This window comes from Melampsora larici-populina (genome assembly GCF_000204055.1).
Source record: "Melampsora larici-populina 98AG31 unplaced genomic scaffold MELLAscaffold_7, whole genome shotgun sequence".
In the NCBI taxonomy this organism is placed as follows: Eukaryota; Fungi; Basidiomycota; class Pucciniomycetes; order Pucciniales; family Melampsoraceae; genus Melampsora; species Melampsora laricis-populina.
Window position 1 is genome coordinate 535,008 of NW_006768771.1, and position 20,803 is coordinate 555,810.

A 20,803-nucleotide genomic window follows, 5' to 3' on the forward strand; every position below is an offset into this window, starting at 1 on the left:
GGGCTACGAAACCTAGTGAACCAGTTGGTTGACGGTGTTCCCCCGTTGGATCCGTTGCCTGTCTGTCCAGCCGTGTTTGTTGGTTGGTGACCCGAGAGTAGTTGGGACATTGACGCTTCTAAGGCGTTGATTCGGTCTCGATCGGCCTTCAGGGTGGATACTTCGGCCTGAAGACGTGCGATCAGTGCGTCTTTGTCCATTTCGTCGTCTCCGTCTCGTCCTTTGCCTTTGTGAGACGGTCCTTCTTCCATCATTGGTGGGTTCGGTGTGAAGACAAAGCTTCCTGGTGGTCTAGGTGTGTCTTCGGACAATTTGGAATTAAAAAAATGACGGACAATTCGGGTGTCAGGAGTGATGGCGAGGTCAAAGGGGTCTGGTAAGGTGGCTGGCGTTGAAGTCACAAACGGCGTATGCGTGGTGTTGGCTAGGATAGTGTGGTCGCTGTCGGGCGTGTCTGGAGGTGCTTCCGGTCGATAATTATATCGAGGAGCTAAAGGTGGTTCTGGCGAGTTGTCAATGGCGTGTTGGTGTTGTCTTAGTCGACGTAGTAACCTTTCCGGGTCGTTGGTAAAGTTCGCCGGTAAAGCGAATCCCATTAAGCGACGTAAGACTGTCGATTCTTTCTGAGTTCTCTCACGGGTGGCAGATGTCAAGGATTTTCAAGGTAAAACAAAAAAAAACTGAATACGAGTTGGATTGATTTGCACAGTTGAACTGATTATAGATTAAAAAAGTGTAAGGCTCTATGATCTAGAGCCTTCACTGAGGCGAATGGGACTGGAGTGATGACTCCGAAACGTAATCTATAATCCAACTAGATTCCAAAAATCACAAACAACGCTAGCTCCAGCCGAAGATATTCGGTCAATCAGTCTAAAGCTCTACAACAGACATATCCGAGAAAGAGAAACGGATGATAGAAACATGAGAATAAAGAGAACTGAGGATCTCACCTAGCTCCAGCCGAAGATATTCGGTGAAGAAGAAGTTCTTCGTGGAGCTAGGGCCTTGACAACTATAACTACGACCTGTCTACATCCATGAGTCCATAACCATATGTAATCCCTTACAACCGGATCCATGCTCCAAAGCGCACAAAACCACCAACAATACTAGGAATTTGAAAACATGGGACCAATGTGATGATACCGGGCTTTTTGCTGCTGCATGCCGACACAATGTCCCTTTATTACTGGCCAATATTTACCAGAGTGGTGAAAAGTGGGCAAATATCTGGTTTTGATCTCGACAGCGTGACTGACCAGCTTGTGTTCAAAAACAACAAAAAACAGGATGTACTATCCTCTGAGCTTGGTAGAAGCTACACTCGACAAATTCCCAACAAAGTGTTTTGGTGTGTTGTACGATATTGGTTGTCACCTCGAAAAATACATCATAAAGGTAAGGAGCTCATTTCAAGTATTACATCTTGTTCCCGCCACTGACATCATTTCCATGCAGCACAACCTTATCCCTCAACATATAGGTCAGCTGATGTTTCGGACATTGGTTTTCCATGCCTATGTCCATACCTGGGCATGTCAGCTGTTCTACAATCCACGATTCCGTGATTACTGGGGATTATCGGACGGAGAAGGACTGGAGCGCACCTGGTATTTCCTCGTGTGCCTTGTTGCGTGTCTCCGCGTGTCTACACGGCTTCACTGCCTCCAAGCAATTGAACTACGTTGCAATTATTTGGCACTTCGACACCAAAACAACACCAGCGAATGGCTATCCCGACGGCTAGCGCACACAATGAATACGATGAAAGAAGCACAACTTAAGTTGGATGAACTATGTAAAAGATTGAATACTTATGATGATTATAACAAAGGACGTACCTACACACCAGATTTTTTTGCCGCCCAGTGGAAAGCAGAGTGAGAAGCCAATATTGCCACTGCTCAAGACGTCAAGAGCCGGCAGAAACTTGAGCTAGGTTGGCTCCTGTGCCTTGAGCAACGCTCACATCAAGTTTGGTGAGGGTGGCTCACCATTTTTAGGCACATGGGTTAAGTCTGAAACTATGTGTACCCATAGGCTTGATCCTCTCAACACCGACGACGGCGGCTTAGAGTGTTTGCAGCGGTTTGAAGACCTTGCAAAAAAGATTGAGGATCAGCGTCAAAAAATCGGACCATCTGCAATTACAACAAATCTCTCTGGTAAGTCAATCAAACTCTTCACTTACCATGTCATACAACTTCAACTCACTCCGCTGTCATCTTCAGAACAAGGTCAAGACATGTTGTTGAAAGTGTGGTACGCAAAAACTGTGGTTCAAATGCGCTTCTTGGCTTTGCAAGCGGAGCAAAGGCCCTTGGATCCGGAAACGAGGGTTGGGGGAGGTTCACGGCTTGGTCAGTTTGCATCACCTTCTCAAATACCAATATTTTAAGCATTTGTTGACATATATGTGACCAAACCACCCAGGCACCCATGAGAAAGAACGGATCATGGAGGCAATTCAACGTTGGACACGCACAATGAAGAACATACTCGACATCTACAACCGACATCCTCAAGCCTTCAAAGACCAATGTCCCAGTCATCCAAGCGCCCCAGTGATTGAATATAGTGACCTTGTCGCATTGTAATCTGATGATCCCTTCTGGAACTACGGTGTCTTTACACATTCTAACAAACCTTGGGCGGTCAATGCTGCCACTCAGATGGGCATGCGGGCTCTTGCTCATTTGAAACAAGGTCAAGAGGAGTTTTGTAGAGTTGGATGGGAGGTACGACGAGCTATGCGTTGGGCAACGCATGAGCACAAGCGCCTGTGGACCAAACTGAACTCCCTGAAAGACACCGGCAATCTTCCAAATGATGGAATTCAGGTGTTTCTGGACAGCCTGATCTTATCAAAATTATCGGCAGAGAGCAGGGTCAAAGTTGTCAAAGGGACCCTCCACAACGCCTTTGTCAAGATCTGCGGACTATTGCTCCAATGGGATGATGATGTCATTGAAGTGATGATGAAAACACCATCTCAGATGGCTGATCGTGAGTTGATGGTATTGTGGAAGTCTCACATCCTCAAGATCAAGACTCTGCGGTTAAAAGGCTTTGCCTCAACAAAAGCAGGCAACTTTGTTCACCTTTTCGAGACCGCCAATGTAGATGTAGATATGAATAATAATCCAGTAGTACCTGAGCAGGAAGCATTGGATGAGGATCTTTCTGATGTTGACAAAGATGAATGGGCTGAGGGTATTGACAAAGGCATGCTCCAAGGAATCTTTGAGACTGTTGGGCAAGAATAAGTAGGTTTAGTATTTCCCACGTTGATGTATCAGAGTCACAATGTTTATTTTTTTTTGCTTGATGTGTCTTATCAATACAGTAGAACCTGTACTATCCGGTACTCTCCAACCCGGTAGCCTGCCAAATCCGGTAGTGGAGGATTCCACCAGCTCGGTTCCCAGCTAAATAACCGGTAGCCTGCCTTAAATGCTATCCGGTTGATAACTTGCAAAGTACCGGGTAAAACAGGGAGAAAAATAGACTTTATTTTACTATAAAAGGACCCCAAAGGTCAAAAATTGGGGCCGAAAAAGTCCTTCAAGTTTGTCTGAACCACCCGACTCTCCCTTTCAATCTGTCTCTCCTCCCTAACCTCACTCAAAATCACTCAAAGCGATCGGACAACACTTGTAGAAATGTTGGGATCACCTCGTTCAGTCATGATTCAAATCGCATCGACAAGGGCTTCGGTCTGTTGTCCTAGGGGAAGTTCCGGCTCAATTTCATCCTCTCCAATCACAACAACCTCGTCTTCCACAGTCACTGCGGCCTCAATCAGCTCTCTGTCGGTCAAAGTCATGTGAGTGTTGTTTTCAGCATCCAGATTGAGCAAGTCACTTATGGCCATTGGATCTCAAACCCGAAGAGTAGTCAGATGTGAAGTCAACTGGTCTTCGAGCTGAGACTCTTCGAAGTTTTCAATCGGATCATCGCTTTCAGGTACTTCAAGTATCTTTCCATTTTGATCGCGAGGTGAGATTATCTTTGTATGCTTCCAGCAGTTTTGAATAGTTTCTTCTGAGATTTCTTTCCAAGCCATCTGGACCCATCTCATTGCTTGAAGCTGATCAATTTTATAAATGTTTTTGTTTGATCCAATCTCCTTGCGGTCAATCGCATTCTGTAGTTGATAGTTTCGATAGTGCCTTTTGAAGGCTGCGATGATCCCAGCATCTAAAGGCTGAATCTTGGAGGTCGCGTTTGGTGGCAAGAAGAGAAGAGTGAGATTGGGTAGCTCGGCAGTTGAGATAACATGAGAGGGGGCATTGTCCAGAATCAATAAGATGTTTCGATTTTGAGCTTTCATCTCATCATTCAATTTGACAAGATACTCCTGTTGTAGAAAGTTATCCTGTTGGTAAATCAGATTGAAATAAGATCATCATGATGATCCCTTACCTGGAAGAGCACACCAGTCATCCAAGCCTTCTTGTTGCTGCGATAGTAAAAACTAAGCTGTTCTCCGGTCTTCTTTTTGAAGCATCAAGGCTTTTCCGCATGTCCAATAAAAAAGAGAAGCGGCTTTTCTGAGCCATCAGCATTACACGTCAATGCAACTGTAATGCAAGTCTTATCGTTTTTTGCTCCTTCAATTTGTTGAGATGCAATCGTACGGTCTGGAGTCAGGCAGTAGAAAAGCCCAGTTTCATCCATATTGAAGATGTCCTTGAGAGCGAATTTGTTGGTCATCTCGATGATTTCGGGTAAACTTTTTTGAATTGCCGCAAAGTCTGCTGAGCCTGATTCGCCGTGTGTCTTTACACTTCAAAACCCGTGTCGTGCTTGAAAGCTTTCAAGCCAACCTTTGGAAAAGCTTGGTTGATCCTGATCAGGGATCTTCATTTGATCAGCTAAGGTTTTTGGCTTGGCCTGGATAAGGGGACCTGTCAGGCGAGTTCCGTTATGCTCGCACTGGAAAACCCAGTTGGCAAGGGCAGTGTCATGCTCAGGATGGTGAGCTATCCTTCGTCGCTTACATGAGAGTTCTGCTGAGCTCATTCCTAAATAATTCTCCTTTTTCTTGAGGATGTCCGAGATTGTAGTTTGACCAGGTATCTTGAGGAGATTGAAAGTATGTTTTGCCCATTTAGCTAGATCTGATTGCTTCATCTTTGGACACTGTGTGTGCTTCTCACACAGCTTTTTCTTTTGATCATTTGTCATAATCCCGGCTTGAAGAGGCTTGATTTGAGGCATGTTGAGGGCTTTGTAAGAGCTGACAGGATTTTTTTGATTTTTTTTTTAAATTCTCGAATCCGGTAGCCTGTCAAACCCGGTACCAAGGGCTTCCACCGAGCGTACCGGATGGTACAGGGTTTACTGTATGTATGTATATGTACTATAACTATTGTATCACTATCTACAGTATGTACTTGTTTTTGTTCCTGCAATTTAGGAATGATTGCTCAAATCATCAATCACGATTTAAAGTGATTCAAAGAGTGTTTTTAAAATGACTCAATGCTACAATGAAGGCGTGAGGTAGGAAGGAAAAACATGTTTTTCGTTCCTAAATGATACAACATAAGATTTCTGAATACAGAGACCCGTATTTTTTCCAATTTTGCATAACATACCAGCAACTCACTTGTTGAGCACCTCATCTTCAGGTAAAAAGGAACATGTTTGCGCTCTTATTCGTTACAAAGGCAATTTTTGTTGGAATATGTATAATCACGTCATGAGAACTATCTCACTTCTCTCATATCACATATCCCATAAGTATGTAGTGTGCTTTACCAACCTAAATGCTCCTTGTGTACTCTTTATATTTCACTACTCAACTGATCGTGTGAACATATAAATGGTCCCTGAATATCCTACTGTCTCTTCATTCAATTGTTTGTGTGAATCATTATTCTCTCTTACATAATATCTCGTGTATATAAACTGCCTGGAGCTGCACCAGGAAAGGGTTTCTTTTCCTCACCCTTTCCATTTCTGTCTTGTGCGCTCCACTTGATCACAACAATTTTTGGGGTAAAAAGTGCCTTGAAAGAAGTGAAGATGGAGGAAAATCGATTTTCTGATTAGAGACACTGACCTTCTTTTTGGTTTTTGCCTACAAAGGTCGCAAGATGAGTCCATAGCTGTCTGTCTTCAGGTAGTAATGTGCTAATTTGCTGATGAATGTGAATAAAAAGTCCATTTTTGGGCGTAAAAGTGTCCCAAAAGGCCTGAAAATGGAGGAAATTTGAGAAAGTGATCAAATAGACTCAAGTTCTTTTTGGTGTTTGCATAAGATTCTCGCAACAAGAGGCCATATCACCTTGTCTTCATGTGGTAAGGGACAGTTTTACTGATAAAACTGACAAAAAAGGTACGTTTTGGAGATATAAGTGTCTTGAAAAGGTTGAAGATGGAGGAAATATGAAAAGTGTTCAAATAGACTGACATTATTTTCCCATTTTGCATAAGAATACCACAAGATGAGGCCGTATCTGCATGTTTTCAGGTGGTATGGGTGTAAATGTTGGTGATTTTGTCGAGGTTTCAAATGTGAGTCACTTTGCACAAAAACATGACAATAAGGAAATCTCAAATTTCCTAATGTTTTTCAGCGAAAAATTAGCTCAAACTACCCAAAGATGAGAAGATATGGACTCATCTCGCGGGATTATTATGCAAAATCCAAAAATAATGTTAGTCTATTTGAACCCTTTTACCAAATTCGTTGATCTTCGACCTTTTCAATCAACATTTATCTCCAAAATTCTCACGTTTGATCACATTCAGCATTAAAACACTTCTTTTCTACTGGAAGATGAGGTGATATGGACTCATCTCGCGAAGATTGTATGCAAAATCCAAAAAGAACGTCAGTCTCTCTAATCAGAATTTTGATTTTCCTTCATCTTCATGCTGTTCAAACGACAATTATCCCCAAAGTGGTACCAAGTCAAAGGCTTGTGTGGAAGTGAAAACATCCTGACTTTTGGTATTCAGAGATCTCAAAACTGATGGCGAGGTACTCTACTGAGAACCTTCACTTACTTACTTTGGAGACTTAAAAGGTGAATGCTTGGGTCATTTATTAACCATCATTGCTATCGTGTATAATATATCAGTTATTCCAATTGATACAAATTGAGCACACACATAATGAATACTTGTGAAAGGAACACAAATTCAAATTTATCCTTGACTGTTGATACAATTAACACAAAATCAACCCATTACACTTGAATGACCAACCGCTAAGAGAAAAAGTGATAACCGAGAACAGATCAAAGACACGTAGATAACCAAGAATAAGATTTCTTCGCATCGGGATTCAACCTTTACTGCCAAAGTAAGGTTAGTTATTCCCAATAACTAGTCATAAGAATCACGTTCAGATTAGATATCAGTCATTGGTGGGACATAGAAGGTATAGACTAACCTTCTAAAATCCTGCTGGAACTTCAGATTTGATATCAGTTTGAGTTCCTCCAATATCAGTTTGAGTTGCAACATTGTTTTGCTTTCTACATATAAATACCTGTGTTACATAGGTGAGAATCATGCATTATGATGCTCCATTGCAATATGCTCACTTACTTCAACGCAGGAGATGTGAATGTCACAACAATCAATGAACCCGTTCAATGCACTGAGGGTCAATCAAGCCCGTCTTCTTCACCTACAACACCATCCTTGGGATTTTGGATGGAAGCAAGGTGTTTGTTGGCCGCTTGGGCGGCGGCTGCTTTGTATGCGGCAAACACTTCAGCTTCATATTGGCTGAAACTTTCAGCAGCTTTGTATGTAAGTCATATTTGTCAGTCAGTTGTGCGGTTACATAGACACATCACTTCGAAATGATTGTGATGGGACTCACTCATGCCCTCGGAGGTTACGTCAGGAACGAAAGCTTCAAACGCTTTGTGAAAGGCCTCTTTGGAGGCTTCCAAGTGGGCCTCTATCTCATCATCAATACTGGCCGCTGAGGTGAGCTGTGTGAGCAATGGTTGTGATGATCCTAACTTGGCTTCTAAGATGCTGGGCCGAATGGCGGTGATATTGTAGAACTTGCCATTTTTGAGAAGTTGCCAATGTTCTCGTGGCACGCCAGTTTTTGATAAGAAAGCTAGCCTATCGGGACAAGCCTTGAACCAGTGACCAAAGAGACCACAGTAGAAGCACTCGGGGAGGCCAGCTTTCACTTGCGGCAACGCCTTGTGAGGTATGGGACTTGGTGATCTCTCGGACATTTGCGTTGTGACATGGCGAGTTTTATAAGCTGAGTTCTTAGCTCGGGTGTAAGAGGTGTGCAATTGGGGGTAAGAGTATTTTGAGTACTATCAGAAATGATAATTGGAGACGAGTGAGACATTTTCTTTCAGATAGTATTTGAGTGATTGAGGATCTTTGAAATTGAGAGTGATCAAGATGAGTGGGTCAGGAGAAGATCACCGGTGGAGACAATGGGGTGAAGGTGAACAATTGAGGCTGCTTGAGTCAATGGGTGTTTATACTCGTGACCTCTGCTCATTGCTGACTTGTTTATTATTATCATATGTGTGTGTTGTTTTGAAATCTTATCTTCTTCCGATTCTGACCAATTCATAATTCAAGATATATTGAAGGCAAGTGGGCAAGTGTACACATGCAAGCAACTGAATTTTGATTCAATCAAGCAAAACAAAGTTGTTCCAATGCCTAAACAATGGTGCCTTGCCGACGCTGTTAACCTATGATGAGACCTGAGGATGGTGGAGGATGAGCGCAGAGTTCATCCAAACTTTTCAATGATATGTATCTGATGCGGATCTCTGATCAATGAACGGTACACAATTCCTTTGTCTGTATTTGCATTGCTTTTGGGTCACAAGGAGAATACCACATATGGTATTGAACAAAATGGGCAAACAACATTTAAATATAAACAAAAGGAAGGGGAAGGGGAAACATGTTAATTGTGTTCACCATATTCAAACTTGCTGTGATATATGTAGTTACATGGAAGACGGGTCAAGGTTGATGGTTGGTATTTGGGGAGGGTTCATATCAAGAGAGTTGGCTCGGTTGTAATGTGAGGATGGGTCAGGCCCATTGTCTTGAGTGTCCAATCTGACTAATTGAATTAGGTTCTCCTTGAGGTCGGAATCGAGTGCAAGAAGCTTGGGCTGGTTGAGTTTGGTGCTGGGGGTCTTTAAGGTCTGTCGTTGCAAACGGGCGCCGGGAAGCAGCTTGACTTCATATCCGGCTTCTGAAAGGACTTTGTCGCAACGGCTCCACGGCCAATTTTTCAAGCCGGTGGTTTCATCTGATCAATCATTGATTGAATGATGTAATTAGTTGCGGACTTTGATTGAATTAAACATAACCAAAGGAAAGCACTTACGTAAGAAAGTAGAAAGTGACGCAACCACACGTGATTGGAATTGTTTGCTCAAACCTGTCATGATCGGATTGAGCAATATGTTGTATCAAAGTATATTTGGAAGTTACTTACCAGAAACCGCACTTGAAAGCTCGCCAGGTGTTTTGCCCAACATGAGTGCTTGTAACCTGGCTGGAAAGTTGTTTACACCATCAACCCCGTAAATCATACTGACTGGCTTGTTGGCTCCGGCTGTGAAGTTGGTAACACTACACAAAATATAATATTTTCTGGGCAGAAAATTAAATTATTGATACACAAAAATATTGAGAGGCCAGGAGAAGGGCAAAAAATAAATTAAAATATGCATCTTGTTCCCTGCGGTGAGAGATTCACTCTCCATATTTTTCCATATTTTTACAGTCCGTATTGATAAGTGTACTAACAATAAACCTTCATAATCATCCAATTACAACCTGTAACAAGCACTGAAATTTGGCTCATTAGTGTTTAGAGAAACTTTTGATTTCTGAAAACACCTATAACTTTGTCAAATCTGCCTCAAAACACTCGATTGTAAGTGCATTAGAAAGCTGAACTCTTCCTCTCAAACTTTCATAAGATCAAGAACTATGTAGCTAGTATGACAATCATTCTATGGATCTGTATGTACAAACGTATAAAAAAGATGATATCTTTTTTAGCAGACCAGCACGCTGCGTGGTCCTATTATGAACTATTTGGAGGACAATTCCAGCTTACCAATGCACCCAAAATTGAGCGTTTTGGACCGGAATTGAAAAAGTTATGAGTATTTTCAGAAATCAAAAGTTTCTCTAAACACTAATGAGCCAAATTTCAGTGCTTGTTACAGGTTGTAATTGGATGATTGTGAAGGTTTATTGTTAGTACACTTATCAATGTGGACTGTAAAAATACGGAAAAATATGCAGAGTGAAGTTCTCAATGCAGGGAACAAGATGCATATTTTTATTCATTTTTTGCTCTCCTCCTGGCCTCTCAATATTTTTGTGTATCAATAATTTAATTTTCTGCCCAGAAAATATTATCTTTCTTGTAGTGTAATCTGAAAGTTGTGCTTGCCAATGTGATTTGACACCGCAACCATAACACTACACAAAATGTAATCTTTACCGGGTGGTAAAGGAAACTACTGACATAGAAAGATCCTGAGGCAACAGGAAGAGAGCTAAAAATCTGAAAAAATATGCACCTTGTTCCTACATGTTGGGGCATCATGATGAGTATTTTTTTGTATTTTACACACAGATATTGGTTAATGTCACTGGGCACATGTAGTATTTCTCCCAAGTGAAAAATGATTGACCTGGAGGACAAAAAAAATCAAAAATGATGTAATTCTGTATCCATTTTGCATGTGCATTTACAAAGCATTTTTTTGCATTGATGCTGCATTTTTCTGCATTAATGGTGCATTTTTCTGCATTAACATAGCATTTTTAATCATTTTTGACATTAAGTTTAATCATTTTGCATAGTGGAAAAATACTACATGTGTGCAGTGTGTACTAACAATAAAGGCTGAAAATCATCAACAACCCACCTGTAATAACAATACCTGAAATTTGGGTCATGATTATGAAGACAATATTGTGTGGTCTAAAAGCTTCAATAACTTTTGCAATTCTTCTCCAAATAACTCAATTTTTGGTTCATTCAAAAGCTGAACTATTCTCCTTCACACTTCATAAGGGTAGTAAGGTGTTATTTAGTCATGTAACCGCTCTACATATGCTCAAACAGTTCTGAATAAGTAGCTCTGTAGGATCTTTTTCAGACTAGCTACAGATGTGATGTCTGAATGATAAATGTAGAGGAAAGACACACCTTTTTGATGAACTCCAAATCAAGTGATTTGATTCACAACTGATGAAGTTATTGATGTTTGAAGATTTCAAAATCCTGTCTTCAAAATCATGGGCCAAATTTCAGGTACTGTTACAGGTGGGTTTTTGATGATTCTCAGCCTTTATTGTTAGTACATTAACGAATATCTGTGTGTAAAATACAAAGAAATACTCATCAGGACGCCCCAACATCTAGGAACAAGGTGCATATTTTTTCCGATTTTTAGCTCTCTTCCTGTTGCCTCAGGATCTTTCTATGTCAGTAGTTTTCTTTACTGCCCGGTAAAGATTACATTTTGTGTAGTGTAACAAACTCAAAATGATTGGCTTTGGCTATTGGCATACACTATCAACAGATTGAGATTAGAAATATGGAACCTTGGGATGTAATCATGAGTTAAATACTCACGTGATTCGAAGTCTCTTCTAAAAGTTGTTTGGCTTTATTTTTGTACTGTTTGAGGCAACAAGGATTGGCTAGAATGTTGGTGCAAGGTTGAACTATATTGGATCGAGACTGGGATCCCACGTTGATGACTTTGAGGTCTTTTTCGAGGGTCTCTAAATCGGTCTCAGTTGGCTCAACTTGTACATCACTACAAAGACTTCCCCCCGCCTTTGCAAGGTCTTTATAAACTTGTTTGTCCTTCTTATCCATCATGCGCCATTCTTGACTGAGTATCTTCATAGCAGTCCCATTACTAATTCCAGAAGCTGTTTGAGAAATGAGGTTTGATCTTCATACATACACGTAGGAAATTGCTTACCTGCTTTGAAGATTGCCTTGGCCACATCACATCGGAGGAAGTAATTCCAAGCCAATGGCTGATGAACTGCAATGTACTTACCACTACAATGATTCAATCATCGTACGGTCAGACTAATGAATGATTTTTTGATCAGAAAACAAATGACTTACAAGACTTGGTCTATGTATGAAACTGTGGTACCAAGCTTGAGTGCTTTGATAGCCTTCAGAGTTTTGATTTCTTTGTGAAGTTGAAGGATTGCGTTGACCAAATTGGAATCCTTGCTTGATGTGGCGTGCAACTCGGCTAGACATCAAAGTTTGACAGCAGTCTTGTTTTGGGTATTGCTTGCGTCAAATACCGGGACTTCGTCTGGTTTGTATGCTTTGGTTGTTTCAATTTGTGTATTGTTTTTGTTTTTCTTATTTTTTTACTTTGTTTGTTTTGATCTTTCCGTTTTCGATGTGAAGTTTTGCTAGCTTGAGACTCGGAGGGTGCTGATGAGCTGATGTGATTGGGGAGAGCTGGCCCAGGGTTGACTTGACCGCCAGTCAAACTTTGGTTTGGGTTAGGCGCAGGATTGGTGAGAGCTGGACCAGGGTTGACTTGTGCACCGGCAGTGTAATAGGTCAGATAACCAGGGTAGACAAAACCAGGGTTGCTAGGGTTGATGAGACCAGAGTTGGGGTTCACGGTTGCTTGAGTACGCGGAACTGGTTGACCGTAGTTCCAGGTGTTTGGGTTCTGAGTAGATGGACCATAGTAGTTGTTATAGGCTGGGTCAGAGACGTGAGAGTCAGGGCTGATTTGAGTTTGGTTGTGATAGTTCGACATGCTGAGGAAAGTTAGCGTATGGAGTTTGAAGTCTTTAAACGTTGATTACTTCGGTTTTTCATATAGGGCGATAAAGAGGAAACTTGGAGGAAACTTGGCCGTGTGGGGTAATCAGAGGTATTGGGTCTGGTAGTTAGTTTATGTGCATGTAAACGATGTGTAGTGTAAACTGAAATGAGCAGATTTCAGATGCAGGAAAATCTTGCTTTGAACAGCTCAATTTGACACAATTACAGCTGTTAGTATAGTCACAATAGAGTACACGAAGGTGCAGTTTACAGATCTGTACACAACTGTACGCAACTGTGCAAGACTAGCAACTATCAGCTATTGCTGGGCTGACCAATTCTATGGGTCTTCCAATTCTCTGGACTTAGTCAAGTTAGGTTTTTCCTCTATCAAATCTTCCTGTGCCAAAATTACAACATACAGCCTAAGTACCGTGCACACCATAAGCAACCACTTTTCAAGAAGCCCAAGGCATAGTATAAGGACTTTGGTAAGTTTTGGGATAGATGACCTTTATAAAAACCAAAGAGATTGATTTAATTGCTCAGACCAAAAAAACAAATTGATAACAAGATATAAAATTGTTCAAAAACCAAAAAAAACTCAAGCAGTTTAAATTCATCACAACAAATCACATTTAATTACATTTGAATAAAAAATCTGATTACAACATTCATAAAAGAAAAATGTTTTGAAAAGAAAAAGAAACACTAAGAAAAGTTTTTTTAAAGAAAAGTCAAAAACAACTTCTTTGACCAATCACAAAAAAACAGTCTTTCATATTTAATAAATAATACATTGTTTATCACGTTTGATTAATGATCAAAAATGACATTTATAAATATAACCATTTTGTTCAAAAGAAAAAAATGATGATGATGATGATACAGAAGAAAGAAAATTATCAAAGTTCTGAAAAATAACTTTAATTGCTGAAATCATTTCACATTCACTGGTGAACTTTCTCGCTCATCACCCGGAGCTTGCCAAATACGAACCTACAAAAGATGGACAAAAGAAAGTGAATACTTAAATTCAAGTTCAACAGAGTTCAAAATGATCTTTCAAACTAACCGTATGATCATCACCAGCACTAGCAAACATAGTCGGATGTTTCGGATTCCACGCCACTGCATTCACACTACCTTCACTATGTCCATTTAGAACTTCAATCAATGACCCAGTTTCTTTATGCCATACATAAATCTTTGAATCTTCACTTCCACTCAAAATGAAATTTCGATCCAGTCCTCCAAAACAACTACGGATAACAAATTCCCCTTGTTTTTGTCCAACATAACGTCGTATTAAGCAATGGGTATCCAATGAGTAAAGATGTACCTCCTGAATATGGTATCAAAAGCGCTCAGTCAGCCTTAGATCGCTGAAATTTCGTTGCATACAACCAAGAAGGTGATTGGAAACTTACGTTCGGTGATTGATTGATAAGGGCGTACTTGGAGTCATGGGATATTGACACGCATGTCAATTCACGAGTCTGGGGGATCATCCTGCGTGGGAAAAATGTGAAAGGACCATTAGCCGGAGATTAAGATCACCGGAAGGTTTCCAATTCCGTTGTGAGTCTTACGCGTCTTCCTTCTTCTCAGCGATATTGAAGATATGTATACGTCTTTGTTTATCTTTCGCAACATCCGTTCCATTTGAAGTATCGTTTGTAGAATCATTCCCTAAATCCCTTTCCGAAGAATCAGGAGAATATTCATTTCATTGACAAGTTGCGCAGATGATGACTGACTAGGTTCAGTTTGACTATTCCCAACATTGACTTGTGCGATACCGATTGCAACCAGTCGCTTTCCATCTGGAGAGACTGCCAAGTCAAGGATCCGAGATGGCGATACCCGCCACATGAAAGTGGTTTGACCCTTGAGATCCTGTTGGAGACCTATCATAAATTAAAGTGAAAACGTCGTTCGCTGAGATAATTGCTTCCTCACCCAAAACAAAACATCCGAGTCCATCCCACCCGAAACAAACCCTTGGCCGTCAGGTAGCCACGACAAAGCAGATACATCATATTCATGCTTGACCATTGTCGAGATGCAATCACCTGTCTGATGGGCCACTCGTGTTCACGACCATCCGACTTAGATAGGTGCCCCTGACAGTAATGAGGTAAGATGCACGATGACAACAAAACTCACGCGAGTGTTCCACATTTTTATAGTACAATCAGATCCTGTCAGGAGTACACTATCATCCGGAGACCAAGCGATGCAACTGATACCAGCAGGGTGTCCGTCCAATACCAGGTGAACCGCAATAGTGACTTCACCATTCCCTTGGCAGAAGGATTCATCATATGGTGGTGGTGGAATACCGGCTAGGTAAGGGGCAGTTGAATGGGGATCAGAGGGGGCAGAAGTCGACAGCGCACGCCAAAGCGCAGCCCGAGTGGTAGATGAAGAAGTAGAGTTTAATGAATTCAATTGATCACGAAATTTGTCTGGCGCTTTACTCTGCGGAACGGGACGACTTTGTCTGGTATTGCCTTTGACTGGCGTAAGCTTCCATATGATACATCGGGTATCTCGACCGGCTGAAGCTAATCGTGTACCATCATGTGACCATTCAATTCTCCAAACTTCGTCCGAGTGCTGAGAAAGAACATGGCTCGTTTGAATTGGGAATGAAAATCGACTACAAGTGTGGTTTGACAGTAAGGAGATTGGGGGATTGGTGACATGGTACAGGCATTGCAAACGCTGCAAGTTTTTGGATTGCTCCAGAAGATGTGAGAGGCGTCGATGCGGTAGTAGTTTGTCAGGCGGGATCAAAGCTGTGAACAATCAAAGGAAGATGTGGGTTCGATTCAACAAAAGAGAACCCTCCAAAACAAGCAATCCGAAGGAATCCACACATACCTTGCAAGTCTTCCAGAAGTCGAATCCGACTACCTTGCCCAACTCCACTCCACATGGCTCTTTGACGAATTTCTTCCACGGATCCGCACATCATCAAGGAGCTCAATAAACACAGCCTCTGAACACCTGGATCTTCGTCTTCCTCTTCAAGCCACATCGGGCCATGACCAAGATCAGGCTTGTTATCCGTTGTGATATCGACTGAAAGCTTGTTAAGTGAGGTGCCAATCTTTGATACAGACGATTTCATCCTCAACAATAAGTCGGAATCGATGGGATGTGTAGGGGATGCGAGCGGAGCCAACTCGCGACGAAGGACAGATAAAGCCTTGCTCGTTTGCCCTAGTTCCAGTAACTCAAGGTACTTTTGCTGGGCGACGAGGAACCTGGCCATCTACAGGTAGTGCAGAAAAGCAATGAGTAAGATGATCTGGAAAATGAGAGACTGCTGACTCACATTTAGGACCTCTGAATCCACACCTAGCAAACTACTAGTTACCCATGCTGATGGTCTTAAAGGATGTGTGGTATGTGGTGAAGTAGGACTACGGCTATCTGGAATATTAGACGGCTCGGCATGTTCTAAACTCCTGATATGTTCACGCTTCAAAAGATCTTCAACGTCCTGCCATCTGCCCGACAGGATATTTTCTCGCAATGCAGTAATTTCAATGGAGGGATCAAGTGAGACCCCCGATTCGACTTCCAATGTCATGGCAGCCGCTCTAAAATGATCGTAATCAATAAGGCACTGATTTGATCATTTTGAATGTTGAATTGCTCACGGATACCCGATTTCTTTCAAACCTTGTAAAAGAAGGCGAACGACCTCTTCTCTTCCGATGTCGGACATATGGGGCCATGGCGGGTGATTAGCAGGTGGATGGCTAGATCGTAAAGTTGCATTGTCTTCGGTATCCAGATGACTGGTAGTCTTGCCATTGGCTTGAATTCCAAGGCCCAAATCTTGCAAACCATCCCGGAAAGACATTAGTAAAGAATCCAACTTGGAAGCGCTGGGACCTGGATAAGCGGTAAAGCATTTTAGCTATGAGGCTTAAGAGTTATATTGATGTTGATGGACTCACCTGTGGGATGTAGTGATGGTGGGTTAATGTGTGGTTTGATGCTTGAATCATCCAATGGAGGTTGAAGAAGCGTATGAGAACTTGATACAGCTTGTAATGATGGAGATCCTGATGAAGCTTGGGATTCATTCATTGAATCGTTCATGATGAGCGAATGACGCCGCCGTGGGCGTTTGGTGGCCCTTGAGGCTTGTTCAGACCCAATGAAAGAGTTATGCTCGGATTGAGGAAGTGTAACAGATGGATCGGCTGAAGGGGAACGAGGACGACGAGCTGGACGCAAGGAGGATGAATGTGAATGAATATCGATCGAGGCCTGGGGATTATTGATAGAGCTTGGTTGTGAGGAGATTGAGTGTGATGGATTGATGTTTGAGAGGTGCTGTTGTTGCTGAAGTGGTGGTGAGCGTTGATCGAGATAGGAATGAGTTGAATTCGAAGCCCAATTAGTAGCAGACAGTAGAGCAGGTGAGACTTGAAGGTTTGGATTGATTGACTGAAATGGTAAAGAAGATAAGGAAAGATTCAAATCCAATGAATTCATCGATTTTCACCAAATTACATCAAATCAATTTCAAACCAAAAAAAACAGTTTCAAATTCACAACAAAATCATCATCACTTCAGCATTCATCATGACTTTCCACTATCATCTTACAATCAAAAGTTAAATCGAGTTCAATAGAAACTTGATCACTCACAATGTTCAACAACAGATTCCTAGGTGATAATATAATATCATGAGTTGAGGTTTGTAGGTCTGATGAAGTATTATTGGAGTGACTGAGATGATGAGAGTGATTGTTCGAAAGATTGAGGTTGAGATGATTACTATTGCTATTCCTATCTGACTCCTCAGGTAGATCCGAGCTCATTCCTATCGAAAACCAATCTCACTGAGTTATCTTGATAACCCAAAAGAAAAATCTAAAGTTAACAGTGTTAACAATAAAATCAACAATCTATACCATCAATGTGTGATTTGCAGTTGAACCTTGAAGCAACGAAAATAAACACTGACTTAAACTTCAAACTGAGAAATAGTGTGGAAAAGTCACCAGATGATTTGCTTTCCAAGACGAATGAGTTTGAGATTGAAAGATCAGGTTCATAAATGCAGAAGGATAGGATGAGATATACGAACTGAACTCATCAACAAGGGGATTCCGATCAAACACTGTTCTTTGTCAAGACTCAAACTGTAAAATTTAAATTGATTTGAAAAAAGGGTTGCATTCTAGATTATTTAACAATTCAGTTGAGAAACAGGAGAAACTGGATCTTGACCCAGCATTTGCAAAAGACCATACATCTCCAAAGGTCATCAATCTCATTCAGATCAAACTTCTCTCTGAGTCTCAGATAAGATAGGATGATACATACAAAAAGAGACTTCAATTTCATGAACTTCAAACAAATCTTCATCCCCAACCAATCTATATCCACTTTGATTAACTAACCTTGGCTTTTCTTTGAAAGCAATCATGTCAAAAACAAGGGGACAAGTTGAACACAAACATGGCCAAAGTATCTGTTAAGAGATTCAAACAATCAATGCAACAAAGGTATCTATTTGTTTGACCATATAATTGACCGGATTAGGCAGGTATAATCATTTGTTTGATACATGGTCTGACCTTTGATATACATCTTTGCTATACCTTTGATCAAAGCCATGCTACATATAGATGAGAAACTTTGTGAATTGAAACTCAGTCTTCTTTATTAAAACACAGTAACAAAAAGATGAATGATCCGATCAGGAATGTTAGGTGCTTTCAAACTAGGAAAAAGTCGAAATGTTCACCAGAAAAATCGTCAACTGTGTAATTACAATACATGTGATACAAGACTGTAGTGCAATCATAGTTTTTCATTACATGCTTTTTTGCTCCTTCAAAATTGTGAAGCCCTACGAGGGAGGAGGAGGGAGGCCCTGGGAGGCCCCCTCCAAATACAAAGTTGAACTTTGTGATTGCACTACAGCGATGTATCAGATGTATTGTAATTACACAGTTGCGAAATAGTTACACAGTTCACATAGCATACCATAAAGTCTCCAGTGATGGCAATGCTGTACAAGAGCTGGGAACTAATCAAAATTGACTACATCAGTGATGGCAATGCTGTACAAGAGCTGGGAACTAATCAAAATTGACTACATCTTTATCTCAAGATCCTCACTCAGATTTTTAAGAGTTCAAGTAATCGATCTTAATATCAGTTGAGTATATACTCATACTCGGTACTCATTCCGTTGGAAGCTTAGATTAGGGGTATTCAAAACTCCATAAATGTGTCCCCAAAGTGTCAAGAAGTGACACCGATGAACTTCTCCTCCAAAATGTTTAGATATCACTTCTGGACACTTCTAGGAATATTTGAAAGCACCTCTAAGCCTTGATTTCAAAGCCTCTGTGCCTCTCACTTATGGAGAGGCGGCAAGTGTCAGCTCAACAACAAGTACTACAAGTTCTGAAAGGGGTATCACCCACCTCCTTGCTCACCCCATAGATGATACACTTCACCTTCCATCAGCAAAACCTTCCATCAGCAAATCATCCTTCAAACACCTCAAGATCATTATCAACTCTGCTTCTCCTGCCTCAGGTACTACCAGATTTTTCACTTAAACAATCACTTGCTCAAGTTCAGGTATCATGCTGAAAAGTAGAAGGATTGGACGGCTTGAGTATCCCAGAACCAAGACAAACAAAGTTGAAATATGGTTGGGGGAACTAGAGCTGTTGACACCCAATGTGTATCACAAATACTCAACACTTCCTTAGCTCATCATTCATATCTATTGCTCATATTTACACTGAGAATTTCTACTTATCTTGTAAGAATGAGTTTACAATTCTTGACTCAGCTCAGAAACTGCTGTATATAACATATCTAGTTTCTTTCTTATTTGTTGTCTTGTCATCAGTGAAATTACTACCACTTAGATGTATTTGTACAATTCTTGTGTTATGACACACCTGTCCATTCCTCATCATTGTTGTACATTCTGATCAAGTGAAATCTTGTCAGAATCCCATTTCACCTACACTACATGAGCTTCTGTCTCATTGGAAACATCTTCAAAATTGGCAATACTTGGCTTCAAGAACTCTCTGCAATTGAGATCATTCACACAGGCTTCTCAATAGTTTTATGAACTTTCCAGAGGTCACATTCATCAAGGTGGTAAGCTCTGTCTGTTATTTAGTGTCTTTCTTTTTTAAGCTCTGATTTGATGATATGGTCAGGTGCAAATGAAAGAGGAAAACTTCTTTACCCTGTTTTCAAGACTCAACATAACAAAGTATTTGAAGACACTTCCAGTACTCCTCAAGCACAGGTTGAAGTGAAACTCTTGGCTGCTCTAGCAAATATGGGGGAGTTGGGCAATGTCAGATAAGTTTCACTCATAGGCTGTTTATTGGGTTATTCAGGTTGGTGCTTGTTTATAAACAAACCATTTAGTGCTTTTCTGTTATTGATTGAGGTGTGGTGACGACGGGACTAGGAATCTCACTAGTCCTTGTCCCACCTCGGAAAGCTCCCTAGAAAGAGCAAGAGGTTTCACAGGAGTGAAACCCACTGCGTCAGATCTTGCCTGGTCGACCAAGCAATGATTGGTAAGATCCGCCCTGGAGAATGGTACTCAGGCACGGTCAACATGAGGTTTGGCCTTCTTCGTGTTCCTCCCAGTCACTTCCAAAGTTCCTCAGGAACTCTATCCATTCCCCTCTCTTTTCCTCGGTCTCATTCTCACGACCGCCCTTTTTCTAGGAGCTTTTTCTCTTCGCGGTTAGCAATCCTTTTTCGAACGAAAAATCTCAATTATACACAATTACGATATGGTCAGAGCGAGCCGAAGAATGAATAGGTTGAGTCCAGAATTCAAACCTGTACCGACTTCACAACCAGAGTTTGAGATCGAAACAGAAGAGGAAGAGAGAGAAAGAATAGAGAGAGGAAGAGCTAGCTAGATCACAAGCATTAAAGGAAATCAGAACCAAGAA

General features: G+C 41.2%; 6 protein-coding genes across 6 annotated transcripts; 1 reads left to right on the forward strand and 5 right to left on the reverse strand.

The window, feature by feature from the left end:
• Positions 1-2,029: 2,029 nt before the first annotated feature.
• MELLADRAFT_103753 (uncharacterized protein) lies at positions 2,030-2,600 on the forward strand (the record flags this gene model as incomplete). The annotated part of the gene is made up of 3 exons (XM_007406695.1): positions 2,030-2,168; positions 2,235-2,363; positions 2,437-2,600. The coding sequence occupies 3 exons, from the start codon at positions 2,030-2,032 to the stop codon at positions 2,598-2,600; spliced, it is 432 nt and encodes a 143-aa protein (XP_007406757.1).
• Positions 2,601-4,930: 2,330 nt separating this feature from the next.
• On the reverse strand, positions 4,931-5,226 carry MELLADRAFT_95147 (uncharacterized protein; the record flags this gene model as incomplete). Its single annotated transcript, XM_007406980.1, has 2 exons — positions 4,931-4,941; positions 5,007-5,226. 2 exons carry the CDS (start codon positions 5,224-5,226, stop codon positions 4,931-4,933), a joined length of 231 nt encoding a protein of 76 aa, XP_007407042.1.
• Positions 5,227-7,628: 2,402 nt separating this feature from the next.
• MELLADRAFT_95148 (uncharacterized protein) lies at positions 7,629-8,503 on the reverse strand (the record flags this gene model as incomplete). The annotated part of the gene is made up of 3 exons (XM_007406979.1): positions 7,629-7,768; positions 7,850-8,263; positions 8,425-8,503. The coding sequence occupies 3 exons, from the start codon at positions 8,501-8,503 to the stop codon at positions 7,629-7,631; spliced, it is 633 nt and encodes a 210-aa protein (XP_007407041.1).
• Positions 8,504-8,966: 463 nt separating this feature from the next.
• On the reverse strand, positions 8,967-9,563 carry MELLADRAFT_95149 (uncharacterized protein; the record flags this gene model as incomplete). Its single annotated transcript, XM_007406978.1, has 3 exons — positions 8,967-9,277; positions 9,356-9,409; positions 9,467-9,563. 3 exons carry the CDS (start codon positions 9,561-9,563, stop codon positions 8,967-8,969), a joined length of 462 nt encoding a protein of 153 aa, XP_007407040.1.
• A 2,057-nt stretch (positions 9,564-11,620) lies between these two features.
• On the reverse strand, positions 11,621-12,806 carry MELLADRAFT_95150 (uncharacterized protein; the record flags this gene model as incomplete). The annotated part of the gene is made up of 4 exons (XM_007406977.1): positions 11,621-11,937; positions 11,991-12,073; positions 12,143-12,278; positions 12,407-12,806. 4 exons carry the CDS (start codon positions 12,804-12,806, stop codon positions 11,621-11,623), a joined length of 936 nt encoding a protein of 311 aa, XP_007407039.1.
• A 527-nt stretch (positions 12,807-13,333) lies between these two features.
• On the reverse strand, positions 13,334-16,097 carry MELLADRAFT_47296 (uncharacterized protein; the record flags this gene model as incomplete). Its single annotated transcript, XM_007406976.1, has 9 exons — positions 13,334-13,813; positions 13,890-14,159; positions 14,245-14,313; positions 14,552-14,713; positions 14,777-14,893; positions 14,984-15,108; positions 15,316-15,618; positions 15,704-15,804; positions 15,961-16,097. The coding sequence occupies 9 exons, from the start codon at positions 16,095-16,097 to the stop codon at positions 13,754-13,756; spliced, it is 1,344 nt and encodes a 447-aa protein (XP_007407038.1).
• Between the last annotated feature and the right edge of the window lie 4,706 nt (positions 16,098-20,803).